The sequence below is a fragment of the Aquarana catesbeiana genome, linkage group LG02, assembly GCF_042186555.1.
Source record: "Aquarana catesbeiana isolate 2022-GZ linkage group LG02, ASM4218655v1, whole genome shotgun sequence".
Lineage (NCBI taxonomy): Eukaryota > Metazoa > Chordata > Amphibia > Anura > Ranidae > Aquarana > Aquarana catesbeiana.
This window is the reverse complement of record NC_133325.1, coordinates 706,928,495-706,956,388: the sequence shown is the minus strand read 5'-3', so window position 1 is coordinate 706,956,388 and position 27,894 is coordinate 706,928,495. Positions and strand designations below refer to the sequence as shown.

The 27,894-nt window shown below is 41.0% G+C and overlaps 1 protein-coding gene across 2 annotated transcripts in view; it reads left to right on the top strand.

Annotated features, from left to right (window-relative positions):
• Positions 1 to 27,894, top strand: part of TBC1D23 (TBC1 domain family member 23) — a 121,231-nt gene that overhangs the window by 18,226 nt on the left and 75,111 nt on the right. For both annotated transcript variants that reach the window (XM_073616961.1, XM_073616960.1), the window contains exons 2-4: positions 4,945 to 5,056; positions 12,854 to 12,959; positions 14,900 to 15,104. In XM_073616961.1, the coding sequence (XP_073473062.1) occupies positions 4,945 to 5,056; positions 12,854 to 12,959; positions 14,900 to 15,104 (423 nt within the window). The remainder of the gene's footprint in view (positions 1 to 4,944; positions 5,057 to 12,853; positions 12,960 to 14,899; positions 15,105 to 27,894) is intronic.

Below are 27,894 nucleotides of genomic sequence, written 5' to 3'. Positions count from 1 at the left end.
GGCTTACATTTCTTTAATCCCGAAAGAAGGTAACGATTCTTCCCAATACGCTAATTATATCACCTAGTTTCCCTTTCAACACAGGCCTCAAACTTTTTACTAAAGGTTTGGCAAACTGGCTACTGCCCTATTTGTCCTCCCTCATTTATGGGGAGAACGAATGCTAGCATGGAGGCCAGGGATAACGCTTGTAGAGTCCTAAAGCTAACCCACCTCATCCATTGTAGAAATGTACCAACTTTCCTTATATCAACAGATGCTGAAAAAGCCCTTGATCGCATACACAGGGAATTCTTAAAGAGAACCTGTCTTGGAAACAATATAAGGAAGTGTCTGGATGCCATTTACGCTAATCTGGTTGTGGCCATAAGAATAAATGAGGCTCTCCGCAGCTACTTCCCTCTATCAAACAGAAAACAATGGTGATGCCCCCTGTCCCCCTCCTATTTTTCATCTTAACATTAGAAGCACTCATGTATCTCATCAGAGTGAACCGCAGTATTAAGGGCATTGAGACCACCAAACATCACTATAAAGTCTCTGCGTATGCCGAAGACATTCTGTTCTCATTGACAAACCCAGAGATTTCTATCCCAAATCTTATAAATTAGTTGGACATATACTTAGCCCTCTCCAATTACAAAATGAATGTCTCAAGATCTGAAACCCTGAACATAACGTTGACAGTCCTAGAAAAAAAACATGTATTAAGGTAAAAAAAAACCTTGAGCCTTTGCAACCACTGTAAGTATTGGGTTGATTTGGAACAAGATACACTTTAAATTCCTTTTAACCCTACCTTGAGTGCCCTCACCTTGGCCAAGCAACACGCACTTATAGGGGCTACTTTGTCCACTGTTTCTAAAACCATAGGTGTAATTGAACCATTTAAACAGCCATCTTTGACCCTGGTTTTGGGCTATTCGGCCTTTCCACCATGTATACCGGATCCTCAATTTAAACCTCTTCTGCTCACCACTTGGCTCCGCTTCAGGGACTTGTCTGGGGGCAGGGACCTGGCTCTCACTTTCAGATTTCAGAATCTTGACAACCTCCATTAAAGCTTTAGCAAGCAATGCAGATTAGACCATTTTCTTTTCACTTTTGATCCTTGGGAGGTGTCCAGTAAGGTTCCAACAGCTTTCAAAACTCATTGTGTAGCTGCTAATTTTTTTATGCCATATGTTGTTCATCCCTCCCTGCTTACTTACTGCTTCTGAGGAAGATTTTACACCCCATTCTCTTTAAAATGGGAAAGTGATTTGGGACGTGCTTTTACCCAGGGAAAAAAAGAGAATAAAATTTTTTCTTTCCACATAAATCATCCATTCTAGTAGAGTCCAGAAAAATCAGATGTGAAATTCTGACAAAGTAGTACAGAATCACAACTGTAATAAACAAACAAGATCTACCTCTCGGTCTCTCCATTCATCTTATAAATGCAGTGAGATTGTGTATTCCACTGATGTGGTAGCCAACAGGAGCCCCCTTTTATAGGAATGTGGATCACGATAGTTAAGAAGATCAATAATATGGAAGACCTTAATGCATCTTTAAATCTCAGGGAAGACAAATCCTGTTCCACCTGGTTTTACAGGGAATGATTTCAGTTTTGCACATGAGCATGACCCTTTTGCAGCATGCCCCGAGAATATTTATGGCTAGAGACAAAAGGGGGGGGGGGTGGAGACATGCTCCTGACTCCTTTCCCTCACACTGTTTCCTCCTGGCCTTTGCCCCCCCTTCACAAACTCGATCACCCTTTTCTCCTCCTCCTCCATCATCATCCCTCATCATACCTCATCCTCCCTCATCCTCCCTCATCCTCCCTCATCCTCCCTCATCCTCCCTCATCCTCCCTCATCCTCCCTCATCCTCCCTCATCCTCCCTCATCCTCCCTCATCCTCCTCATCCTCATCATCCTCATTCCAGGGCAGTCCCACTGCACCCACATTGCAAATGCCTTGTCTGGTGTGGCCAGTTCATACTACCGAAGGTGGTGGTGTGCACTAAAAAGCCATACTTTTGCCGTCTGATAGAACTTATTGAAATGTGACATTGCAGTGAAAAAAATTTGACATCAGCCTTCGATGTTGGCTTGTATAGTAATATTGTATAGAAGTGTTTTATAAACACATCAGGTGAGTGTATGATCTCATTGTAAGTAGTAATCGGCATGGAAACCTTACTAAAATAATGAGATGGAGGGGGTTTATGCTGAGGTTACAAGTCCATTGATGGAGAGATTATCATCTGTTATCTGTAGAGATCACCTTTTTTCAAAATTATTTAACTTATTCGATAATACCATAGTTCTGATAATATTTTTTACCACTTCCCGCCCGCCCTATAGCTGATTGATGTCTGGGAAGTGGTTCCGTTATCCTGACTGGACGTCATATGACGTCCAGCAGGATAACATGCCGCCGCGATCGGTGGAGTGGTGTGTCAGCCTGACACACCGCTCCACCGATCTTGGTAAAGAGCCTCCGGCGGAGGCTGTTTACCAGGTGATCAGCTGTGTCCAATCACGGCTGATCACGCTGTCAATGGGAAGAGCCGTTGATTGGCTTTTCCTCACTCGCGTCTGACAGACGCGAGTAGAGGAGAGCTGATCGTCGGTTCCCCTGACGGGGGGGTCAGCGCAGCCCCCCCCTCAGATCACCACACTGGACCACCAGGGATCGCCACTAGGACCACCAGGGAAGGAGCAACATGTGGATGGCCAGGTATGTACCCCATGGCCATCCACATGTGCCCAATCTGAGCCAATCAGTGCCCACAAATGGGCACTGATTGGCATCATTATGTTCTAGATCTGCCCAGCAATATTTTATCAGTGCCACCCATATGTACCAATCAATGCTGCCTATGAGTGCCCATCGGTGCCGCATACCAGTGCCACCTCATCGGTGCCCGTCAGTGCAGCCATATCAGTGCCCGTCATTGAAGGAGAAAACATACTTATTTACAAAAAATTTTAACAGATACAAAGAAAAACTTCGTTTTTTTTTTTAAATTTTCGGTCTTTTTTTATTTGTTGCGCAAAAAATAAAAACCGCAGAGATGATGAAATACCACCAAAAGAAAGCTCTATTTGTGGGAACAAAATAATAAAATATTTGTTTGGGTACAGTGTAGCATGACCGCGCAATTGTTATTCAAATTGCGACAGTGCTGAAAGCTGAAAATTGGCCTGGGTGGGAAGGTGTCTAAGTGCCTGGTATTGAAGTGGTTAATCTGGATTCATTTTGTCTTTTTCCTGTTCGTGCATGTTTATTTTATAAAAGCATGTGTATATATATTTTAATCTGAAAGGCACATGTTAATATGCATTGAGACCTTGTCACAATAAATGAATATCCAGGTAGCACAGTCTGCCAGCTTACAAAATTATTAATGAGGTAGAAGACTAGCAGCGATAGAAAGACCTGCTTTTAATTTGGAAGATAGACATTTCTTACAGAAGTGCTCTATAATCATTTTAGGAATGTCTAAACTGTGTACACCGATCTGATGTGAACTGAAGGAATATTGTAGAGCCGTCTTCATAACATTCTGCTGGCAGGGCACTTTGAGATGTATTAAAAGATGACATCCCATAAATCCAATACACCAGGTTCTCTACAGAGAGGATGAAATGTGAAGCCATTATTGATCTTTCCCATCCGCAGCCTTCCTCAAGAAGGCTTGTTCTGTGTGATGCTTTGGTCTGAATATATAACATTTAAAGGGCCTCAATACAGATTTCTTAATGTTACAAGATTATAGAAAACTATTTTAATGTAACGTGGAACTATTTGAAAATTATATAATCCGTTTTATAAGAGAACAGTGCTGTACCAAGTGGTGCTGCCATTAGCATCCTTTCTTTTCAGTTTGTAGACATACATTACAACCTAATCGGTGATTGTTACACAGTACTGTTCATAGTGTTTTTTTCTACTAGATAAATCTGGTCATGGTTTCCTATAAAATATTTATGAATATAAGGCAGCTGGAATATTAACCCAACTCTATTAAGGCTTATTTTATTAAGGAGCACATCTTTCCATCTCAAGCTATATAGCATTGGTTTTAAACGCCATTCTTTTCTTTAGCTGATTTATTATTTTTTTTAATAAAGATCTCCTGGTATACAATTAAGTCTGATGTGGCTTTAACTAGCCTATATAAGTTTTCACCTCTATGGCCTCATTCACATCACCAATAACTTGCGTGCCCTGTGCAGGGCCGTGTTTTCCTGGCATGGGGATTCAGATGTTGCGTGTATTCCCATGTTAGCAGTCCCATAGATGTCAATTGGGATACACAGTTGCACAGACACAGCTTCTGTGTCCCAATGTGACATCCGTGCGGGTAGACGGCACCAAACGCATCCAGGGTGCCACATCTATAGGACTGCCGGAACGGGGATGCGTGTAACTAATGTGCATCCTCATGCCAGCAAAACAACATGGCCTTGGACAGGGCACTCTAGTAATTAGCCATTTTAACTAGATATACTGTATCAGTTGCCTTGTTTCATATCGAAAAGGCAGTTCTGATACCAGAATTGTCTTTTTTGGCCTCTTGCACTGATGTTTTGAGCATTAGCATTTCTAAACGTAAAATTTATATTGTACAAAAATGTGATGTGTACTTGTATCAAGATTGTAAGCGGAATCCAGTTCCCTGATCTATTCTGTAAGAACTGAATCTGCCACTTCCCTCCTAAACGTAGCAGCAGAATTTACAGGCTCTCACAAGAAGTTGCCCACTTTTTGACTTTTTCCAACAGGCCCAGAAAGCTGTAAATGTTCTTCCTCAGTGTATAAGCCATCACAGAACTGTGTGTTTTTCCTAATGTAGTCCATGCAGCTGAGAAATGTTTGCTTCAGTAAAGTTTGCATCTTTTCTAGTGATAAATGCAGTGTTTAAGTGTGGCCTTTCTATGTTCATAGGGTAACCGATCTAGCTGAGGCTCTGGAGGCAGGTGGCTGTGACCTGGAGACTGCAAGAAATATTATTCAAGGACGACCTATTCCTTCAGATCTCAGGGCAAAAGTGTGGAAGGTAAGCAGTCTGGATACTACAGTACTATTCCTTATATAAAATCTAACAGATTTTTTTTTTTTTGTCTTGAAATGTGTAATCCTGCATATTGAAAATAGGCCTATGTAAAATTTTTTTATTTCTTTTCACCAATTGGATGGTTGAAAAATTAAAAAGCCTCTGGCATATTTACTTAAATAGTACATCAAATAGTACTTATTTTAGTAATGGCATTGCAGTTGTTTATGTGGATGTTGGGTATTAAAGGAAAACAAATGTACATTACATAATTCCCTACCCGCCCTTCTGCTTGGTGCAGGCTGTTTTAAATCAGCAGTGCTGAACTACTTACCTGCATGCAGATCCAGGTCTGTCCAAATTGTCAACTGCTCAATCATTCCTAGCTTCTTTGTGATTTAGAGTCTCTCGAAGGGACCAGATCAATGTGAGGCCGATCTTCATTCTTGATTGTTTCATGTAGAATGAAAAGGTCTTTATTAACCACTTCTCCACTGGAGCAAATTTTTTATTTTTGCACACATGTTAAAATCTGCATTTTTTACTAGAATGATTACTTACACCAGCTCTGGGCAAATTAAAAATTATCCCTTGCAGTGGGGCTGTGCCTGCACTGCAAATTTTCTTGTTTTGTCTAGGACAGAAGAGAAACCGTTTTACTTGATCCATTGCTCCCCTGGCAGGCGGTGCTCCCCCACAATCCAGTGGTGGACTGTTTCTTGGCGTATCACGTCCAGAGGGGGGCTATGGACCCTACTATGGTCTTGATAAAGTCAGGACCCTAGACTGGTGAAGTATGGGGGTGCAGATGCTGTGGGAACCGGTCTAGGTGCAGGAGGAGCAGGTAAATCTCTTTGCTAAGGCTGCCCCTAGAGCATAGCCATATAACCCCATACAATTTTTTTTTTTTTTTTTTTCATCTGAATCAACATTTGACTGCTTATTGCCTTGCATTACCTTGCAGTTTCCAGATTAGTTTCCCTCGGGGTATGCCTCAGGAACCATTCCCAGACTCCGCTATATGGGGCTAGCCTGTAGTGTTTTCTTCAGGCAATAGATCTTCTTTAGCTGCTCACCTTGGCACAAAGCGCAACATGTGAAGTTAGCTGTAGGGTGCGATACAGGTCCAGGGCCGTTATTCAGTCCTATGGCTCTAAGACCCTGCAGACCTTTTCAATAGTATTTTCACCAATACCGACAAAGCCTGGGCCGCCTTAGACCCAGCATCATGTATATGGTGATACAGGGTTTTCCTGTATATGGAATCCCGGTTCTTGAATTTAAACAACATTATCCGCAGGGCATAGAACACTGTAGTTTAGTGGACAGAGTATTTGGGTGTTTTTTACTTTATAGTGGCAACCCTGCCATTTTATCATGTGTTCTTTAGATCCTAAGGGAAACGCAACAATTCTCAGGTTGATAGCTGTTTCCTTATCCCAGAGCAGTGTCCTATTTTGACACTGCTCCCCTTATTTGACTCTCTTCCGCTATGGGGTTGATTTACTAAAACTGGAGAGTGCAGAATCTGCTGCAGCTGTGCATGGTAGCCAATCGGCTTTTAACTTCAGCTTGTTCAATTAGGTCTTGACAATAAAACCTGGAAGCTGATTAATTTCTATGCAGAGCTGCACCATATATTGCACTCTACCAGTTTTAGTAAATCAACCCCTATGTCTGAATTCTTTGGAAAACTTTCGGCACTTCCAGAACATTTTGGTGTTCTGCTTTTAAATATTACTTTATGCATTGACATTCCACCTTAGACCCAGCCTGCCCAGACAGTATGGTTGCCTGCTGACTTGGCACTAACAGGCCACTTAACTCTTCAGTAAGACACAGAAGTCGAATCAACTTTACATTTTAAATAATTGTAGTAAAGTGGATTTGTTTTCCAGTCTTTTGAGGTGCAAGAAGACAACAACTTTCCTAAGCCTTGTCTTGGCAAAGAACTAACCCGACTGGGGGAACATGGAAAAAACAGGGAGGGTCTAGCTAGGATTAAACTTACTAGAGCTAAACAGAAGGGGAGGAAAGAGGGCAATACCAATTCAGATAATTAAACAAGTTGTAGTGGCCCAAAACTGCCACTAGATGTCAATATACTTGAAACAATAGTGACCCAATGCAGTTTATTACAACACAGAAAAAATACATCAGTGGGACAGGACATTTGGTACAGAGGCCCTGCTCAGCAATCCGAAAGGACTTCAAAACAACAATTGCTCCGCGCTTGCCAAAAACTAAAAAAAAAAATGAATAGTCACAGGTGGTGCAGCTAAGCACACAAGTGTGTACAGTCACCTCTAAACAAAAAAACTCCCAATTTAGTGCAGCGCAACCACAACCATACTAAAATGACATAATGGATGAAATACATAGTGTAATCTCCACATGAATAGTACTACAACTTAGTAACATATATACCTGTACAAAAAAAGAATACTCTACATGAATATTTATAAAGTGATATTGTCACATTTGATGTCCATAAATCTTCAAAATAAACTATATGAACAATGCTCTCTCAAAATCATCATAAATAGGTCCAGCAGAGTCTTGTCTGAAGGAAATGCTCCAAAACTACACTCTTGCACCACAGTGTACTGCCAAATCACTCTGGCCCCTTGTCTCACGTTTAGACCTACACAATTGTAAGGTCTAAAAATGCTTGTCCCAATAATGGATATTAATCCACAGATCTCTTCAGCCCCACTGGTGTGATGTATATGCTCTCTTTAAATGACGGAACTCCCATCAGTACAGAAGCATTAAAAAAATGGGAAGACCATCATAGTGCAATATCTCAAATAACTATTTTATTAAAAAGGATAGAATTACAAGTGTAGTACACTAGTAATATCGAGTGCACTAGATGAAATGTGTCACAGCAATCATAGGAAGAGAGTCTCCTTAAGGATGAGTGTTCCTGGATGGATAGATGCTGGGGTATGCCGAGAGACACAAACGGGTGTGCTGACGTCACTTGGCCCCATCTTTTGACGCGTTTCGTTAGGTGACTTAATCATGCGTCGTCTTTGCATGCCTTTTCATGGTGAATGCCTCTGGGGAAGTAACTAGGAGAAAGGTGGTACTGCTATGCCACACGATAAAGCCTAAGTTTCCTTCTCCTATGACTTTTACCTTCTCCCTAAACAAAAAGATCTTTTCATTTTCCAAAAACGTTGACCGCTAAACCAAGGCGTAACACTTCCTTCCATCACAAACTGTAGCTTACCAAGCCTTTCCAGCCCAAGCTCAAGCCTTTCCAGAATTATGGCCGGCCCTGCACTGTTCGCATTAGAGCCAGTCTTAGATCTCTGGGTCCAATCTGTCATTTCAAAGAGGTACCAAATAGTTTCTATCCCTGCCCCCCTCCTCACTTTTTACTTTCAAATCTGCCAACCTTGGACTAAAGAAATGCACCAAATGCAGGGAGCCTGTTAATCTGGTCTATTTGGAAGAAACCAGGGCTCGAATGTCAAAAATCTGAATATGTCTGTGTACCACGTTCTTCAGGGCTAATTTGAAGTGATTATGAATCGCCAGAACCCTTTCCTCCTCTATCTAGCACAGCATGTTCTATCCTGTTTCTCAGTAACTGGCTTTTAACAGCATAGCTATTGAAATCCAATCTCTAATTTGATTATTACTACCTTATTCGAAGCAAGGAACACTGAATCCCACAAGATTAGCCATCATATGCAAGGCTTACCTTGCTTGTGAGAAGACACAAGACTTAACTCTGCAGAATACTTTGATCTTGACCAGCTCTGGCCCTGAATAATCTCAAGGCACAGGTTTCTATCTTATCCAGCCTTTTCTGGGAACCCCTTGTCTCACAATCTAATCTTTCTACCAGTAGTGGTTCATATAATTCCACCAATTTGACCTTGTATGTCACCTTGGGATGACCTTTTGTGCTCTCTGCTCTTCAGAGTTTTTCTTTTCAACCAATTGGAGACATTCCTTAGGAAGACCTCCCTTTTAAGGTTTACCTATTCTATAACAAGACAGGCATGAACTTTTGGCAAGTGCATTTCTTATGTGTGGTGAAGAAAAATCTTTGGGATACAGTGAATATTCTTCTGGTGGTGGAAATTTTTAGGATGATACACCATTGGACTACACACCTATCTTATGAAGGAGTGTTTACATGGAATTTTGATTTTGACCTTGTCACATTTGGCCACTTTTTTGTATCCCCTTTTTTTGTTTTTCACTCCTTTTTTTAGGAGCAATTCTATTGTTTACACATGTTTGCTGTAATTATCAGCGATTTATATAAATTGAGATATTATTTTTAAGGTTGCTTCCTTGGTTGCCATCACATCTGTTAGCTGTGTTTTATGAGTTGGCAGTTCTTGTAAAGAACCTTTTCTTGTTCTGCACAAGGAAAAGGTTCTTTTGAGACCAAAGCTTTCATTTTTTACTTAGTGGTGTCATCATGCTCCCTTCCTTCTATCCACCTCACACTGTCTGGATGTGGTCAGGGCTGTTAGTCTACTCGGTAGACAGTCTGCTTTTGTAGTGTATAATTAAGATAATATAGATTTTGAACGCCTTTTACCTTGGAGTATAGGACACAGGTCCCTCCCCTTTGTCTCCTCATCACTTCCTATTGCTATATACAGTGGATCTAAAAAGTCTATACACCCCTATTAAAATGTCAGGTTTCTGTGATGTAAACAAATTTAAACAAACTTTTTCCACCTTTTTATTGTGACCTATAAACTGTACATCTCAATTGAAAAACAAACTGAAATCTTCTGGGGGGGGGGGAGCAAAAATAAAATGTGGTTGTATAAGTGTGCACACCCTCTTATAACTGGGGATGTAGCTGTGTTCAGAATTAAGCAATCACATTTAAACTTATGTTAAATAGGAGTTGGTACACACCTGCCATCATTTTTAAAGTGCTTCTGATTAACCTCAAATACATTTCAGCTGTTCTAGTAGGTCTTTCCTGACATTTTCTTAGTTGTATCCTACATCAAAAGGCAGGTTCTGCAGAGAGCTTCCAAAGCATCAGAAGGATCTCATTGTTAAAGGGTATCAGTCAGGAGAAGGGTAGAAAATAATTTCCAAGGCATTAGGTATACCACGGAACACAGTAAAGACAGTCGTCATCATCAAGTGGAGAAAATATGGCACAATGGTGACATTACCAAGAACTGAACGTCACCCCAAAATTGATGAAAGACTTGAAGAAAACTGGTCAGGGATGCTGCCAAGAGGCCTACAGCAACATTAAAGGAGCTGCAGGGAAATATGGCAAGTACTGGCTGTGTGGTACATGTGACAACAATCTCCCGTATTCTTCATATGTCTGGGCTATGGGGTAGAGTGGCAAGACGGAAGCCTTTTCTTACGAAGAAAAACATCCAAGCCCGGCTGAATTTTGCAAAAACATATCTGAAGTATCCCAAAAACGTGGGGAAATGTGTTGTCGTCTGAAACCAAGGTTGGTCTTTTTGGCTATAATTCCAAAAGATATATGTTTTGGTGATGTGCAGTGTTTTTGCACCAAAGAACAACATACCCACAGTGAAGCATGGTGGTGGCAGCATCATGCTTTGGGGCCATTTTTCTTCAGCTGGAACAGGGGCCTTAGTCAAGGTAGAGGGAATTATCAACAGTTCCAAATACCAGTCAATATTGGCACAAAACCTTCAGGCTTCTGCTAAAAAGCTGAACTTGAAAAGGAACTTCATCTTTCAGCATGACAACGACCTAAAGCATACATCCAAATCAACAAAGGAATGACTTCACCAGAAGAAGATTAAAGTTTTAGAATGGCCCAGACCTGAATCCGATTGAAAATCTGTGAGGTGATCTGAAGAACCCTGTGCACAGGAGATGCCCCCACAATCTCTCAGATTTGGAGTATTTTTGCAAAGAAGAGTGGGCAAATATTGCCAAGTCTAGATGTGCCATGCTGATAGACTCGTACCATAAAAGACTGAGTGCTGTAATAAAATCAAAAGGTGCTTCAACAAAGTATTAGTTTAAAGTGGTTGTAAAACTTACACACCACTTTTCCCTACAGGTAAGCCTATAAAAAGGCTTACCTGTAGTTACAGGAAATATCTCCTAAACCTGCACGGTTTAGGAGATATTTACCATATACGCTTGTGCCGGCGTCATCAGCACATGCGAACTGAAGAAAGGGCGCGCCCGTGCCGTTACCGGCGACTCCGACCAGTCACAGACCCGGAATCCACGGCCGCCGGAAGGAAGAGGGGTGAAGATGGACGCGGCCACCAGCAGGGACATTGCGGGCTTTGTTTGGAGGTAAGTGGCACATAATGGGCTAGTATGCTAAGCATACTAGCCCATTATGCTTTTACTTTGCAGGGAACAAAAGAGGAAGTAAAACCCATTAGGGTTTACTTCCTCTTTAAGGGTGTGCACACTTATGCAACCATAATATTTTATTGTTTTTTATTTTTACTTCCCTTCACCTTAAAGATTTTAGTTGCATAAGTTGTAAAGTTTATAGGTCTCATTAAAAGTGGAAAAAGTTCTGAAATGATTTATCTTTGTCTCATTTTTTTTTTACATCACAGAAACCTGATATTTTAACAGGTGTGTAGACTTTTTATATCCACTATACATGTACCTCTACATGTGGGAGTTTTTAATTTTTTTTTTTTTCCTGTAAATTTTTTTTCTCCGTGACACATTATTTCTGCCCTCACACTGCAGTTCTCTATACTGGCACAGTCACACCCCTCGGCAAGTGTCCTCAATCAAACATGTATTGCAAGGTGACAGAGGGCTCATGCCAGACCAGTTTTGTTATTAGGCGCTGATTATCAAGTGTACTAGATTTCGCCCTGGTGTTTCTAAAGGTAGGTACATACATTCATTTTTTTATTTATTTTTTTTCCCTTCAACCAGCAGGTTGAGTGAAAAAAACTGACAGATCCCGGCATTAACACAAATGATGATGCAGGGATCTCTCTCGCTAAGACATTATATTCTGACAGAGTGTTGATTGAATGCTGGTTTTCCAGCATGCCCGTTTGACAGAAGCCGGTCGTGAGACCGGGTTTTGCTGAACACAGTTGCACACACGGATCAAGTCGGCCAGTTCCTGCTGAACCAGCTGATTTTTCACCTGTGTGTACCAGGCTTAAGGTTGCGCTGTCATCTTTACACACCCTGTACAACTGCATAACAAGAAAGTGGTGGTAAGACTATGAAAATTAAGTCTGTTTGCTTCAACTGCATATGCTGTGTATTTTTTTCCTTTTGGGCTCTAGAGCACACCTAGTTCATGTAAGACATTAAACCTCTCGGTTTTCCCCTTGCTGCCCCTTATACAAAGTGATGAAGCAAGACTGGTGACAGGACTGGTCTTTCTCCATGCATTAGCCTCTAGGACCGTGTTTCTCAACTTCAGTCCTCAAGGCGCCCCAACAGGTCATGTTTTCAGGCTTTCCAACATTTTACACAGGTGATTTGATCAGTTTCACTGCCTTAGTAATTACCACAGCCATTTCATCTGAAAGAAATCCTGAAAACATGACCTGTTGGGGCGCCTTGAGGACTGGAGTTGAGAAACACTGCTCTAAGAGGCTGCTTCTCAGATTCTTCTAGCTCTGCCAGTGTGTGGTCAGTGTAAGGCAGCTGCTTGCGCCTGAGCAGACAATCATTGCATCTGCCTAGATCCACTTTGCTTTTTTTTGTCTGGTAAATTGTTTATCAAATACATTGATTGTTGATTATTGTATACTAGATGTTGTCAGTATTTGAATATTTGGTTTGTGATTAATGTATATTCTATTCTGACAGATTGCACTTAATGTGGCAGGAAAAGGTGACAGTCTAGCATCCTGGGATGATTCGCTTGATCTTCCAGAACAGCCATTGATTCATAGAGCTTGCAAAAAACTTATAGGTGAGATTGCAAATTATTAGAATAAAAATCGAGCACTAGTACCTGCAAACACAATATATTAGTTTTGATTGATGCTTAATCTTTCTCTACACCCTAGTTTTCAGGTCTGCTCACCCATGCCCAGGTGGATTTAACTTTTTTTTTTTTTCCCTACTTTGTAAGCATCCATTCACACGTTGCTTGGTCTGTTGTGATGTGTTAAATGCACATGTTAACATGTGTTGCGTTAGGGCAGCCTGTTTGTTTGATTGGGCTGCCCAATACACAACAATGGATCAAAAGTCGTGCATGCATCGCAACGCACATAAGTGTCGTCACACTCGAGATTTTAACAAATGTCTGTCAGTAGGATGAGTTGGAAGCCATTCAGAATAGCAATGCAATAATGGGTCATAAAGTATAATGTTTCTCACTACCAAGAATGTAGCTAAAGAAATAAGAGAGCTCTGAAGGAATATTATGATGAGTTTTGATTTATGCTCCTAAGCAAACTATAGTCCCCTTGTTTTTTTTATTTAATTTTTTTCCCCTCTTGTGCACAGAACTGGAACAACTAGCAAAGAACTATATGGAAAGATACATGTATGGGAACCTTTTACCTTTTATAGATGATTTATTTTATTTTTTTATCTCAGTCTAGAAGAGCACTATATTATTTCCTACTATGTTACTGCTTCAATGTCGCCTGCCTGCTCATTTTATTGACACAATATCATTGTCGAGTTAGCAACACGTGAAGCAACAGATACTGATGTCAGCTGCCTGGCACTAAAGTTAAAAATTGTGTATTTTTGTGTTTTGTTTTTTTTTTTTTTTGTGTTTTGGGTTTTTTTTTTTTGCCACGCTCCTGCAGACTGTGTTGCTGTCTGCCCCTACTTCCAATACGGGCAGGCAGATACTGAATGACAGCTCAGTGTACTACCTAGAGCGCTCACCAGTGCCCTTGTAGTTCAATGGGCCATCAGCAAAGTTTGACATTACTTGTAGTTCATTGATTCACAGGGATCTGTGAATGAACGACATGGCTGTGTGGGCAGAGCTCCACATAGCTGTGCTCTTTTTGAATTGTGCCAGCGGTGCAGGGAAAAGATCCCTTGCCTCGCTGTCACAAGGAGGGGGGGAGACGACAGATGCTGAACATGTTACACTGTAAATATGGGTGTAGCATGTTCAGAAATGTGAACCTATCCTTTAATCAAGCCGGGCAATTCAGAATCCTTAGGAAAGTAAAATAATTCACATAAATGCATACCCCTATTCCGGTCCTTTTTTTTTTTTTTTTTTATTTATCATCTATGTCCCATTTGATACATTCTGCTTACCTTCTTGACCTGTAAACAGTGAACTGAAAAGGAAATCTCACCAAAATAAGTGGTTTCTCCTCTGAAACCACTGTCATGGAAACAAGTGTCCCTGTTGGTACATTTCCCCTCTATTCCTGTTATGGTGACTACTCAAAGTTTTAGATTTTCCCTAAGTTTCAGTCTCTGAGTCAGTGGTCACCAGGACAAATGGAGAGCAAATCCCCCTAGCAGAGAGACAGGCGATGATAAACTGACAGATGGGTGTAAATTATACAGGTGTACATCCAAACACATTACATCTTCTGTATTAATGTTATACAGTGTAATTGGATATAGTGCAATTTGTTTTTTAAAACCAGAGTAAAAAACATATTCTAGAGAAATGAATAAGTAAATGGGTGGAAGCCTGGGTGACTGCAGATACCATTAAGACTTCTCTGTACATTTTCAAAGCTTCTGCCAGAAGTTTGGAGACCGTGTTAATGTGGGCAGAACATCCATTTGTTCCGTCCTCCACATCTTTAGGAAGCCACCTAAAAGTAAAATGCAATTGCTCTTCAAATTCTGTCTAATTGTGAGATCTTTCTTTTTGTAAGTGTCTTACTAGTAACAGTATGCTCTTTTGTATTTGTTAAGACCAGCTTGTTGTGCCAGAAGACAGGAAAACATCAGTCCTTCAAGATGTTGAATCTGTTGTTACTTATTACTGTAAATCTCGAAATGTCAAATACCAGGAAGATGTCAGCTGGTTTCACCTCCTGCAACCATTGGTGGACCTCAACTTACCACGTAGCGACTTGTATAATTGCTTCTATGCAATAATGAATAAGTATATTCCCAGGTATTGGACATCCTTTGTTTTCTTTTCTTTTTATACTTCTTTGGTAATTTATACTGTGAATTCACTTAGGTTTGCGTTTGAACACTTTTTCATATGCTTAAAATTAGTGATGCACGGAATGGGTTTTTTGGTGCCGAAACCGATACCGAAAATGACTGTTTTTAAAAAATATTTTTATACAGGAGATGGTCAGAGACTGCAGACATGGTACAGGAGATGGTCAGAGACTGCAGACATGGTACAGGAGATGGTCAGAGACTGCAGACATGGTACAGGAGATGGTCAGAGACTGCAGACATGGTACAGGAGATGGTCAGAGACTGCAGACATGGTACAGGAGATGGTCAGAGACTGCAGACATGGTACAGGAGATGGTCAGAGACTGCAGACATGGCACAGGAGATGGTCAGAGACTGCAGACATGGCACAGGAGATGGTCAGAGACTGCAGACATGGTACAGGAGATGGTCAGAGACTGCAGACATGGTACAGAAGATCAATGCAGCCTCACAAGTGCCCATCATTTGCAGCCTGCCTGTGCCTCACCAGTGCCCAGCAGCCTACCAGTGCCTCACCAGTGCCCAGCAGCCTACCAGTGCCGTCATGCTGCCTGCCTGTGCCTCACCAGTGCATATAAACACACCAACACACACACACACACACACACACACACACACAAACATACATGCATAAAAACCTATATAGACAGCCTTTTTAAAAATTGGCAGCTGCAGCTCTGTACCTTCAATCTCCATGCTGGGTACTGCACTGTAGGGGGAAGCAGAGAGCACAGCACACACTGCTAGACACCTCTCCCTTACTTTCACTTTCAGAGTAAACAGCGTGACCGAGCTCCTGTACAGCTGATTTACACATCGGCTGAGGATCCATATGCAGCCACCGCTCGGGGACATTGCACAGAGACCCCACAGGCCGCCTGCAGCATGGACGAGGAGGGAGGGGAGAAGGAGAGAGTAAGGACAGGCGTTCCAGAATGACACCCCCGTGATGGGCGGCACCAGGCGCGGGGCCCCGTCCCGCAGGCCCCACCCCATTTTCGGCAAGAATTCTCTTTCGGCTTTTTGCCGAAAGGGCCATTTTCGGCCGATATGTTTCGGTGGCCGAAATTTAGGTGCATCACTACTTAAAATTATTCTATGAAATGGAAATGTATGAAATTGAATATTTTAATAGAGCAGATGGCCCTTTTGTGTAACCTTTGATCACCTGTCTTGAGGTGTGTGTGTATATCTCTAGGGCTGGGAAAAAAATCGATTTGAATCTTGAATCGAGTTGAGAGGTCAAATCGATTCAAATCTTCTTCAAATCGATTTTTTTAGATTTTTTTTTTTTTTTTTTAACAGCACCGCGCCGGGCCTGAGGAGCTGCGGGCACGATTTTTCAGGCGAGGCCGCGGCTTCGGCCTAGTCCGCGAGGCCCGACGCTGTGCATGGGTGGGTGGGTGTGTAGGCGGGGTAGTGGGCGAGGCTGTTGGTGGAACGCCGCTGTGTATTGGAGGGCTGTGATATCAGGAGGAGGAGGGGGTGGGGGGATCACAGGGACATTCCCGGGCTGCAGAGAGAGAGCGAGAAGGGAGGGTGAGTCAGAGCTGCCTGTATGGTGTATTTCATGAGATAGTGATACTGATAGCCATGTGATGATCACTGCCAGAAAGAATAATACCTCAGAGGAGAGAAGTCACATCCCATCACATCCCATTTCCATATATTCACCCTTCTTAAATATCATTACATAGCACTGTGCTCAATATATGAAAATACCCCCATATGGCATCACACAGCAATGTGCTCATCACTGTATACTGACACACTACATCACTGAATACTGACACACTACATCACTGAGTGATGTAGTGCGTCAGTATACGGTGATGTAGTGTGTGTCAGTATACGGTGATGTAGTGTGTGTCAGTATACGGTGATGTAGTGTGTGTCAGTATACGGTAATGTAGTGTGTGTCAGTATACGGTGATGTAGTGTGTGTCAGTATACGGTAATGTAGTGTGTGTCAGTATACGGTAATGTAGTGTGTGTCAGTATACGGTAATGTAGTGTGTGTCAGTATACGGTAATGTAGTGTGTGTCAGTATACGGTAATGTAGTGTGTGTCAGTATACGGTAATGTAGTGTGTGTCAGTATACGGTAATGTAGTGTGTGTCAGTATACGGTAATGTAGTGTGTGTCAGTATACGGTAATGTAGTGTGTGTCAGTATACGGTAATGTAGTGTGTGTCAGTATACGGTAATGTAGTGTGTGTCAGTATACGGTAATGTAGTGTGTGTCAGTATACGGTAATGTAGTGTGTGTCAGTATACGGTAATGTAGTGTGTGTCAGTATACGGTAATGTAGTGTGTGTCAGTATACGGTAATGTAGTGTGTGTCAGTATACGGTAATGTAGTGTGTGTCAGTATACGGTAATGTAGTGTGTGTCAGTATACGGTAATGTAGTGTGTGTCAGTATACGGTAATGTAGTGTGTGTCAGTATACGGTAATGTAGTGTGTGTCAGTATACGGTAATGTAGTGTGTGTCAGTATACGGTAATGTAGTGTGTGTCAGTATACGGTAATGTAGTGTGTGTCAGTATACGGTAATGTAGTGTGTGTCAGTATACGGTAATGTAGTGTGTGTCAGTATACGGTAATGTAGTGTGTGTCAGTATACGGTAATGTAGTGTGTGTCAGTATACGGTAATGTAGTGTGTGTCAGTATACGGTAATGTAGTGTGTGTCAGTATACGGTAATGTAGTGTGTGTCAGTATACGGTAATGTAGTGTGTGTCAGTATACGGTAATGTAGTGTGTGTCAGTATACGGTAATGTAGTGTGTGTCAGTATACGGTAATGTAGTGTGTGTCAGTATACGGTAATGTAGTGTGTGTCAGTATACGGTAATGTAGTGTGTGTCAGTATACGGTAATGTAGTGTGTGTCAGTATACGGTAATGTAGTGTGTGTCAGTATACGGTAATGTAGTGTGTGTCAGTATACGGTAATGTAGTGTGTGTCAGTATACGGTAATGTAGTGTGTGTCAGTATACGGTAATGTAGTGTGTGTCAGTATACGGTAATGTAGTGTGTGTCAGTATACGGTAATGTAGTGTGTGTCAGTATACGGTAATGTAGTGTGTGTCAGTATACGGTAATGTAGTGTGTGTCAGTATACGGTAATGTAGTGTGTGTCAGTATACGGTAATGTAGTGTGTGTCAGTATACGGTAATGTAGTGTGTGTCAGTATACGGTAATGTAGTGTGTGTCAGTATACGGTAATGTAGTGTGTGTCAGTATACGGTAATGTAGTGTGTGTCAGTATACGGTAATGTAGTGTGTGTCAGTATACGGTAATGTAGTGTGTGTCAGTGTATACGGTAATGTAGTGTGTGTCAGTGTATACGGTAATGTAGTGTGTGTCAGTGTATACGGTAATGTAGTGTGTGTCAGTGTATACGGTAATGTAGTGTGTGTCAGTGTATACGGTAATGTAGTGTGTGTCAGTGTATACGGTAATGTAGTGTGTGTCAGTGTATACGGTAATGTAGTGTGTGTCAGTGTATACGGTAATGTAGTGTGTGTCAGTGTATACGGTAATGTAGTGTGTGTCAGTGTATACGGTAATGTAGTGTGTGTCAGTGTATACGGTAATGTAGTGTGTGTCAGTGTATACGGTAATGTAGTGTGTGTCAGTGTATACGGTAATGTAGTGTGTGTCAGTGTATACGGTAATGTAGTGTGTGTCAGTGTATACGGTAATGTAGTGTGTGTCAGTGTATACGGTAATGTAGTGTGTGTCAGTGTATACGGTAATGTAGTGTGTGTCAGTGTATACGGTAATGTAGTGTGTGTCAGTGTATACGGTAATGTAGTGTGTGTCAGTGTATACGGTAATGTAGTGTGTGTCAGTGTATACGGTAATGTAGTGTGTGTCAGTGTATACGGTAATGTAGTGTGTGTCAGTGTATACGGTAATGTAGTGTGTGTCAGTGTATACGGTAATGTAGTGTGTGTCAGTGTATACGGTAATGTAGTGTGTGTCAGTGTATACGGTAATGTAGTGTGTGTCAGTGTATACGGTAATGTAGTGTGTGTCAGTGTATACGGTAATGTAGTGTGTGTCAGTGTATACGGTAATGTAGTGTGTGTCAGTGTATACGGTAATGTAGTGTGTGTCAGTGTATACGGTAATGTAGTGTGTGTCAGTGTATACGGTAATGTAGTGTGTGTCAGTGTATACGGTAATGTAGTGTGTGTCAGTGTATACGGTAATGTAGTGTGTGTCAGTGTATACGGTAATGTAGTGTGTGTCAGTGTATACGGTAATGTAGTGTGTGTCAGTGTATACGGTAATGTAGTGTGTGTCAGTGTATACGGTAATGTAGTGTGTGTCAGTGTATACGGTAATGTAGTGTGTGTCAGTGTATACGGTAATGTAGTGTGTGTCAGTGTATACGGTAATGTAGTGTGTGTCAGTGTATACGGTAATGTAGTGTGTGTCAGTGTATACGGTAATGTAGTGTGTGTCAGTGTATACGGTAATGTAGTGTGTGTCAGTGTATACGGTAATGTAGTGTGTGTCAGTGTATACGGTAATGTAGTGTGTGTCAGTGTATACGGTAATGTAGTGTGTGTCAGTGTATACGGTAATGTAGTGTGTGTCAGTGTATACGGTAATGTAGTGTGTGTCAGTGTATACGGTAATGTAGTGTGTGTCAGTGTATACGGTAATGTAGTGTGTGTCAGTGTATACGGTAATGTAGTGTGTGTCAGTGTATACGGTAATGTAGTGTGTGTCAGTGTATACGGTAATGTAGTGTGTGTCAGTGTATACGGTAATGTAGTGTGTGTCAGTGTATACGGTAATGTAGTGTGTGTCAGTGTATACGGTAATGTAGTGTGTGTCAGTGTATACGGTAATGTAGTGTGTGTCAGTGTATACGGTAATGTAGTGTGTGTCAGTGTATACGGTAATGTAGTGTGTGTCAGTGTATACGGTAATGTAGTGTGTGTCAGTGTATACGGTAATGTAGTGTGTGTCAGTGTATACGGTAATGTAGTGTGTGTCAGTGTATACGGTAATGTAGTGTGTGTCAGTGTATACGGTAATGTAGTGTGTGTCAGTGTATACGGTAATGTAGTGTGTGTCAGTATATACGGTAATGTAGTGTGTGTCAGTATATACGGTAATGTAGTGTGTGTCAGTATATACGGTAATGTAGTGTGTGTCAGTATATACGGTAATGTAGTGTGTGTCAGTATATACGGTAATGTAGTGTGTGTCAGTATATACGGTAATGTAGTGTGTGTCAGTATATACGGTAATGTAGTGTGTGTCAGTATATACGGTAATGTAGTGTGTGTCAGTATATACGGTAATGTAGTGTGTGTCAGTATATACGGTAATGTAGTGTGTGTCAGTATATACGGTAATGTAGTGTGTGTCAGTATATACGGTAATGTAGTGTGTGTCAGTATATACGGTAATGTAGTGTGTGTCAGTATATACGGTAATGTAGTGTGTGTCAGTATATACGGTAATGTAGTGTGTGTCAGTATATACGGTAATGTAGTGTGTGTCAGTATATACGGTAATGTAGTGTGTGTCAGTATATACGGTAATGTAGTGTGTGTCAGTATATACGGTAATGTAGTGTGTGTCAGTATATACGGTAATGTAGTGTGTGTCAGTATATACGGTAATGTAGTGTGTGTCAGTATATACGGTAATGTAGTGTGTGTCAGTATATACGGTAATGTAGTGTGTGTCAGTATATACGGTAATGTAGTGTGTGTCAGTATATACGGTAATGTAGTGTGTGTCAGTATATACGGTAATGTAGTGTGTGTCAGTATATACGGTAATGTAGTGTGTGTCAGTATATACGGTAATGTAGTGTGTGTCAGTATATACGGTAATGTAGTGTGTGTCAGTATATACGGTAATGTAGTGTGTGTCAGTATATACGGTAATGTAGTGTGTGTCAGTATATACGGTAATGTAGTGTGTGTCAGTATATACGGTAATGTAGTGTGTGTCAGTATATACGGTAATGTAGTGTGTGTCAGTATATACGGTAATGTAGTGTGTGTCAGTATATACGGTAATGTAGTGTGTGTCAGTATATACGGTAATGTAGTGTGTGTCAGTATATACGGTAATGTAGTGTGTGTCAGTATATACGGTAATGTAGTGTGTGTCAGTATATACGGTAATGTAGTGTGTGTCAGTATATACGGTAATGTAGTGTGTGTCAGTATATACGGTAATGTAGTGTGTCAGTATATACGGTAATGTAGTGTGTCAGTATATACAGTGATGTAGACTTGATGCACTTTAATATAATAAAAAAAAAAAAAAAAAATCGGATTCGAATCGTGAATCGAGTTTTTTATAAAAAAATCTCAGATTTTTTTGGGGGGGAAAATCTCCCAGCCCTATATATCTCTATAAACAAGTTGTTTTGCAGTTTTTAACACTGCTTGATCTATGTTCAGCACTCCAAAATGAATCGGCTGCCTCACTGCAAGGCATGTTAACATGCAAAATTCCACATACTAACACACTGAATTTCAGTGGAGAGTTCCAAAGTCAGGCTTGGGCCTAGAATGCGGTAGGGCTTAATGTGAGAATTGATGTGAGAATAAATGCTTAATTGAGAGAAGTTAAGGCTTTTTGCGCAGCCTGTGCCTCACAACCAAGGGAAGCCCACAGAAACACAAGAATTGATTTAAAGCTGATGTCCATGTTTCATGTCACTTTAAATGGTTTGTTTGGACCAAGCTGGTCCAAATGAACTATTTGCTTCACTAAGTGCTGCAGTGGCTCTAAGCACTGTATGTACCTCATGTAACTTCAGCTACATAAAGTACACAGTGCTGGGTTTCTGCTGTGAGACAGACTTCCCCTCTTACACCCGGAACAAAACAGAGTCTGGCTGAGCTGTGCTCAGCCATTCATATTCTGTGAATGAATTCATTCTGTGAATGAATACAAAGCTTCCTCCGATTTGCTGAGTGGGAGGGGCTGGCTGATTTCATGCTTTGACTCGGCCAATCAAAGGAAGCTTTGTATTCCTTCACAGAATGTAAAGCTGCCTATGAATGGCTGAGCAACGCTTAGCCAGACTCTGTTTTGTTCCGGGTGTAAGATGGGAAGTCTGTCTCGCAGCCGGAACCCAGCACTGTGTACTGTATGTAGCTGAAGTTACATGCAGTTCATACAGTGCTTAGAGCCACTGCAGCACTTAGTTAAGCAAATAGCATGTTTGGACTAGCTTGGTCCAAACAAACTGTTTAAAGTAATGAAACATGGACATCAGCCTTAACCGCTTCAGGACCACCCTATAGCAGATTTCCTGCTACCGGGGGGCCCTCGTGTGTGTGTGTGTGTGTATAATATATCTGATTCCGCACTTCCGCCTAGGGGGCGCACCTCTTTTGCTGTGACTAATCACAGCATAAGCCATTCTGTGGGTGCCAGGCACTGAATGTACGTCGGTAAAACACAGAACGGAGATCTGTAAACAAGGCAGATCTTCTTTCTGACGGGGGAGAGGATGGATTTTGTGTCCATGCAAAGAAGGGAATAAAATCCATCACTTCCCCTAGTAAAAGCAGCACATACAGTACAAAATAAACACTGGCTAGGCCCACATTTAACCCTTTTATTCGCCCTAGATGTTTAACCCCCTCCCAGCCAGTGTCAGTACAGTGACAGTGCATATTTTTTTTGCACTGATCACTGTATTAGTGTCACTGGTTCCCATCAGTGTCAGATTGTCCGCCACAATATCGCAGTCCCACTATAAGTCGCTGAACGCAGCCATTACTAGTATAAAAAAAAAAATCCATAAATATGTACCATAGTTTGTAGACGCTATACTGTTTGCGTAAACCAATAAATATACGCTTATTGGGATTTTGTTCACCAAAAACATGTAGCAGATTACTTATCGGCCTAAATTTATGAAGAAATTTGACTTTCTTCTTTCCTTGTCTACTTTTCAGTTCATATCTTTGCTACTTTTAAGCAAGCTCAGGTTCACGTTAATAGATATAATCAGACTTGTTGGCTTTAGCTACTATAGCAGTGTTTCTCAACTCCAGTCCTCAGGGCACCCCAACAGGTCACGTTTTCAGGATTTCCCTCAGATGAAACGGCTGTGGTAATTACTAAGGCAGTGAAAGTGATCAAATCACCTGTGCAAAATAATGGACTGCCTGAAAACATGACCTGTTGGGGCGCCTTGAGGACACTGAACTATAGCATACATGCAAGCTATAAAGAAATCTGTACTCCTGAGTCACAATCTTCTTGATCAGAAGTTCTTATATTCTATACAACATTTTAACAAAAAGAGAAGCTTCTCTTCTCATGAGAATTGTAGCTCATTAGAGTTCTGGCTAAACTAATGTGGATGACCTATTTTCCTAGATTGGGGGTGTTGAAGCACAGTTTAGGTACAATTATAAGTATATTAAATCTAACAAACTGTCAGACGGGAGTCTTTGTTTCCCTAGATGAAAATAATGAAATAAAACTAAAAGAAAGATTTAGCTGTTTTAAGGAGTAAAAATCCCAAATAGCAAGAGCGCCTAATAAACTAAAAATTGCTAGGCCTAATAATGTGCCTCTTCCCTTGCTCCTGGATTTGAGCAGCTGACACCTATATTGTACTGTACATAACATTGTCTATCCCTGGATTGAAAAGAAACTTTGCACTTTTCCAAAGTGGTTCTGGTTGTATGATGTTGAAGTTAGATGGGAACATGTATGAAAATTTTGTCTAAAGGTGACATCACATAATTATAGCAGACAGTTATTCATTTGGGATGCTTCTGGTGGTCCTATTGGTTGCCATGGCGATTATTACCAAAGAGAGGTTTTTATGATGAACCCATCCGTGAAAGAAGCAAAAAGACTTTGATATTCAGTTTTTTAGAGAAAATAAAATGCTGTCTAAGCCTCGTTCATTCAAGTTAATTAATAAAATGGAAATGGACGTAATAATGCACAAGAAAACTGACAACTAGGTAAAACAACATTTCTTTTAGTTATAATTAAAATCAAATATATTGTATCTCCCTATACTGTTTCTATTGCATCCTAAGTTTGAGGGTAAACTGGCAATAAAGGTGGAGTTAGCCTTTAAAGCGTAAATCCATGTTTAAGTAGCTTGACCTACACAAAACTATTTACTGCGCTAACAGGTGTGCTTACATGAGTGAGCTGTATTAAGTGCTGTGATTCGGCAGTTGGACTTAATCTTCCGTTCCCATTCCCACAAAAAATATAGATCTATGAATGAATAACCTACAAGTCCTGTCTGCCACTGCTGATGAGCACCCTCATATATCATTGATAATTCCTGCTGCTCAGTAACTGCCTGTATTGAGGCACAGAGCTGTTGGCAATGTTTGCAGCTTAACATTGCACCCCATGGATCATATGTATGTGTATGTGTGTGTGTGTTTGTGTGTGTGTGTGTGTGTATGTATATATATATATATATATATATATATATATATATATATATATATATATATATATATATATATATATATATATATATATATATATTTGTACATTTTGCTACCTTCAAAATCATGTGCATTTATTTATTTTTTACTTTTTTTTCAATCAAATAGTTTTTTTATTTTTGTTATACATATAAGCAAATAATATAACACATTTTAGTCCATCAAGTATCATGAAATAAAGAAACACATAAACCAAACAAACAAACGTTGCACCTCTCGGACTAAAATAACTTAACATATAATAAATAAAGCATAATAGAATTATGAATACATTCTGCACATCAGCTTGGACTCCCCGAGTGTCAATCGTCAAACTATAGCCATTTCCTCAAAGCAGCCTCAAGTTATCTTTCTCTACTCCTCACCCTTCTGCCTCAGCTCCCTACTCCTGTCTATCTCCTCTACCTTCACCTCTATGTTTATATGTTAATTTTTCTCTTAAGTATATAATTAAGTTTCTCAGCCCATTGTTTATGGGTTGGAGGGTCGATGAATGTCCATTTTTGTAGAATAACTTTACATGCTAAGTATAGGGATCTTTTCTACATAGAATGCATCTCTGCTGGTAATGCCCCATCAGGTATTATACCCAATAGTGCAAGTTTGGGCGTCCTTATTATCTCAGTTGAGCATAATAAGTTTTTAAAGTTATATATACTTTTTCACAATAACGACAAAGCTTTGGACATCGTCAGAGCATATGGATAAGGGAGCCATTGAATAGAGAGCATTGCGGGCATAATGATGTTTTATATTTTCCAAAAGCATAGAGTTTTTTTGGGGTATAATGAGCCCTATGTATAATAAAAAGCTGAGAGAGCTTTTGAGAGGGCGAGAGGGATGTCCTACGAAGTGTTTCCAGGGCACGTGTCCAGTCCTCCTCATCTAGACCCTCTATCTCCTTGCCACCATATTTTTTTACTAAAGGTGAACATTATCTTTAAATGTGGAGTTAGGCTTTAAACTTCCAGCAAGCCATAAATGCAGAGTAGAACAGATTATTTCTGCTTTGGGTTAAAATCCATTGTGTTTTATATTTCATCACAGATGCTTAACTTTGCTCTGTGCATCGATGCAATGCTGCTCTGAACACCGCTTTTCCCATGCCCACAAATTTTTGTGGATCCATTTTACTTACTACTTCAGAGCCCCTCCAATGCAGGATTGGAGCCAAAGAACCTCTCACATTATATTAGACATTATCTGTTTAATCTGTCTAAAACTGCCATGTAGCATTAGGTCATTATAAATTTAGACATTGCTTTCTGTGGGAGCAAACTTTTATATTGTGTTGTCATGCCTACTAAACATGAATGTAGAATCTTGGCTCCTGTGTATATCCTTTCATTCTCTGTATAGCTGTACCAGTCCAGACCTGGGGGTGTCTTTGTTTTCATAAACAGTAGGGGTGTCTCCTGTTAAGCTTTTTGTAAACTGTTGTCACTGTGGTTCTTTAAAACAAATTATTTTGGATTATTTAAAGTTGTTAGTACAGTAGTTGCAGAACTGAATTTGTGATATAATTTTGTGTGTTTGACTTCCCTTTTTCATGTTCGTTTTTGTTTTAAAAAAAAGTTCATCACACATTGCAACAGAACTCCAGTTTGAACAATTAACTGATTCAGTGACTTCTGATTGATGGCATTTTAAATGAGTTCTATAGTCAGAACATACACTTTCATTTGATAATATCAGCACTGCCATACCGATACAAACAATAGTTTACTTTGACCATTCAATATAAGCTCACTTGAAACCTCTCCTTTTATGAGTGCTACCAGTCTGCTGCCCATCTCTTTCTGCAACTTCTTGGATTCCCGGCATACTTTGCAGCTTCTCCCCTACTGTTTATTTTCAATTTCTAGGGACTGCATATTGCATGGAACCTTGCTGCCTGCAAATAGTGATTCCTGTATTGACTCTGCCTCCTGGAATTCCCCCTCTCCTGAAATTCCTCTCCTGAATTCCTCTTCTTTCCAGAGCTGGACATAGTATTCTAAATGAGGTCTAACTAAGAATCTATATGGGGAAATCAGGACCGCCTTCCTCCTGCTGGTGATCCCTCTAGTGATGCATCCTAGAATTCTATTTTCTTTCCCCACTGCCTGGCCACACTGTTCATTTTTACAGTTGTCTGAAATAAGTACCCCCAAATCCTGATTCTTTTGTAGTACTGGCCAACACTATACCCCCAATTTTGTACTCCTATCAAGGGATTGTTTTTGCCTAGTTGCATTATTTTACATTTAGAAACATCGAAGTGCAGCTTCCACTGCTTTGACCAATCTTCCAACAATGCCAAATTATGTTCATGTTACAGACGCTTCCAGGGATATTAACACTATTGCATACATTTGTGTTATCAGCAAAAAAGACATTTCTTATCGTACATCACGACACAGAGCCATGGTAGTTACTATGTGAGTTATAGGCCACCTTCAGGTGATGGACACTGGCACACCCTAAGACAGGAAGTCCACTACCTATATAACCCTTCCCACTACTGGGAGTACCTCAGTTTTTTCACCAGTGTCTAAGGTGTTGGTGACGAGTAAAGATGTGCTGTGCTGAGTTCCACTGGAGCAATCCTTGCTGGGGCCAGCTATGCAGCCGGACCCATTCAAAGTGTCTTTTTATGCCGAATTGAATGGTAACCGGGCCTCGTGGTGGAAGAGCCCACTGTGAGAGGTGAAGATTGGGTCTGTTGGTTTTTACCACAGAAAACTCTGCGGCGGGAAAGGTAATTGGAGGTTTCATGCTTACCTCAAACATGACGCTTGTCACAGAAGCAGCAGGCTTCCCTCCGGCGAGCAGCTCAGACCTCCGGTAAGATTGGGGGGGATTTTCTTCCACAACCCCCCCCCCACACCTGGACAAAGCTCTCCCCCTCTTCCTGCAAGGATCAGCAAAGCCGCTCCGTTTTTTTCACCGCCCCTCCACGGCGGCTTGTTACAGTTCTCCTCCTCACAAGCCCGTCAGACGCACGCTTGCATGGGAAGACCCTCTTTTGAAAAGAGGGGTGGCCGCGATGTGATGGAAGGGGCGGGGCTTAGCCCGGCATTGGCGTCCAGTGCGGGAGTATGTTTAAAAGCTCCATTTTTTTTTTTTTTTTTTGCTGGCTGCAGATGTCGGAGGGAAACCATAGCAAAAAAAGGCATATAAGAGGTTGGGGACACAGGCATTCCCTGACACATTTACTAAAAGCATCAGGCTGAGCGTTAATAGAAGCGGCAG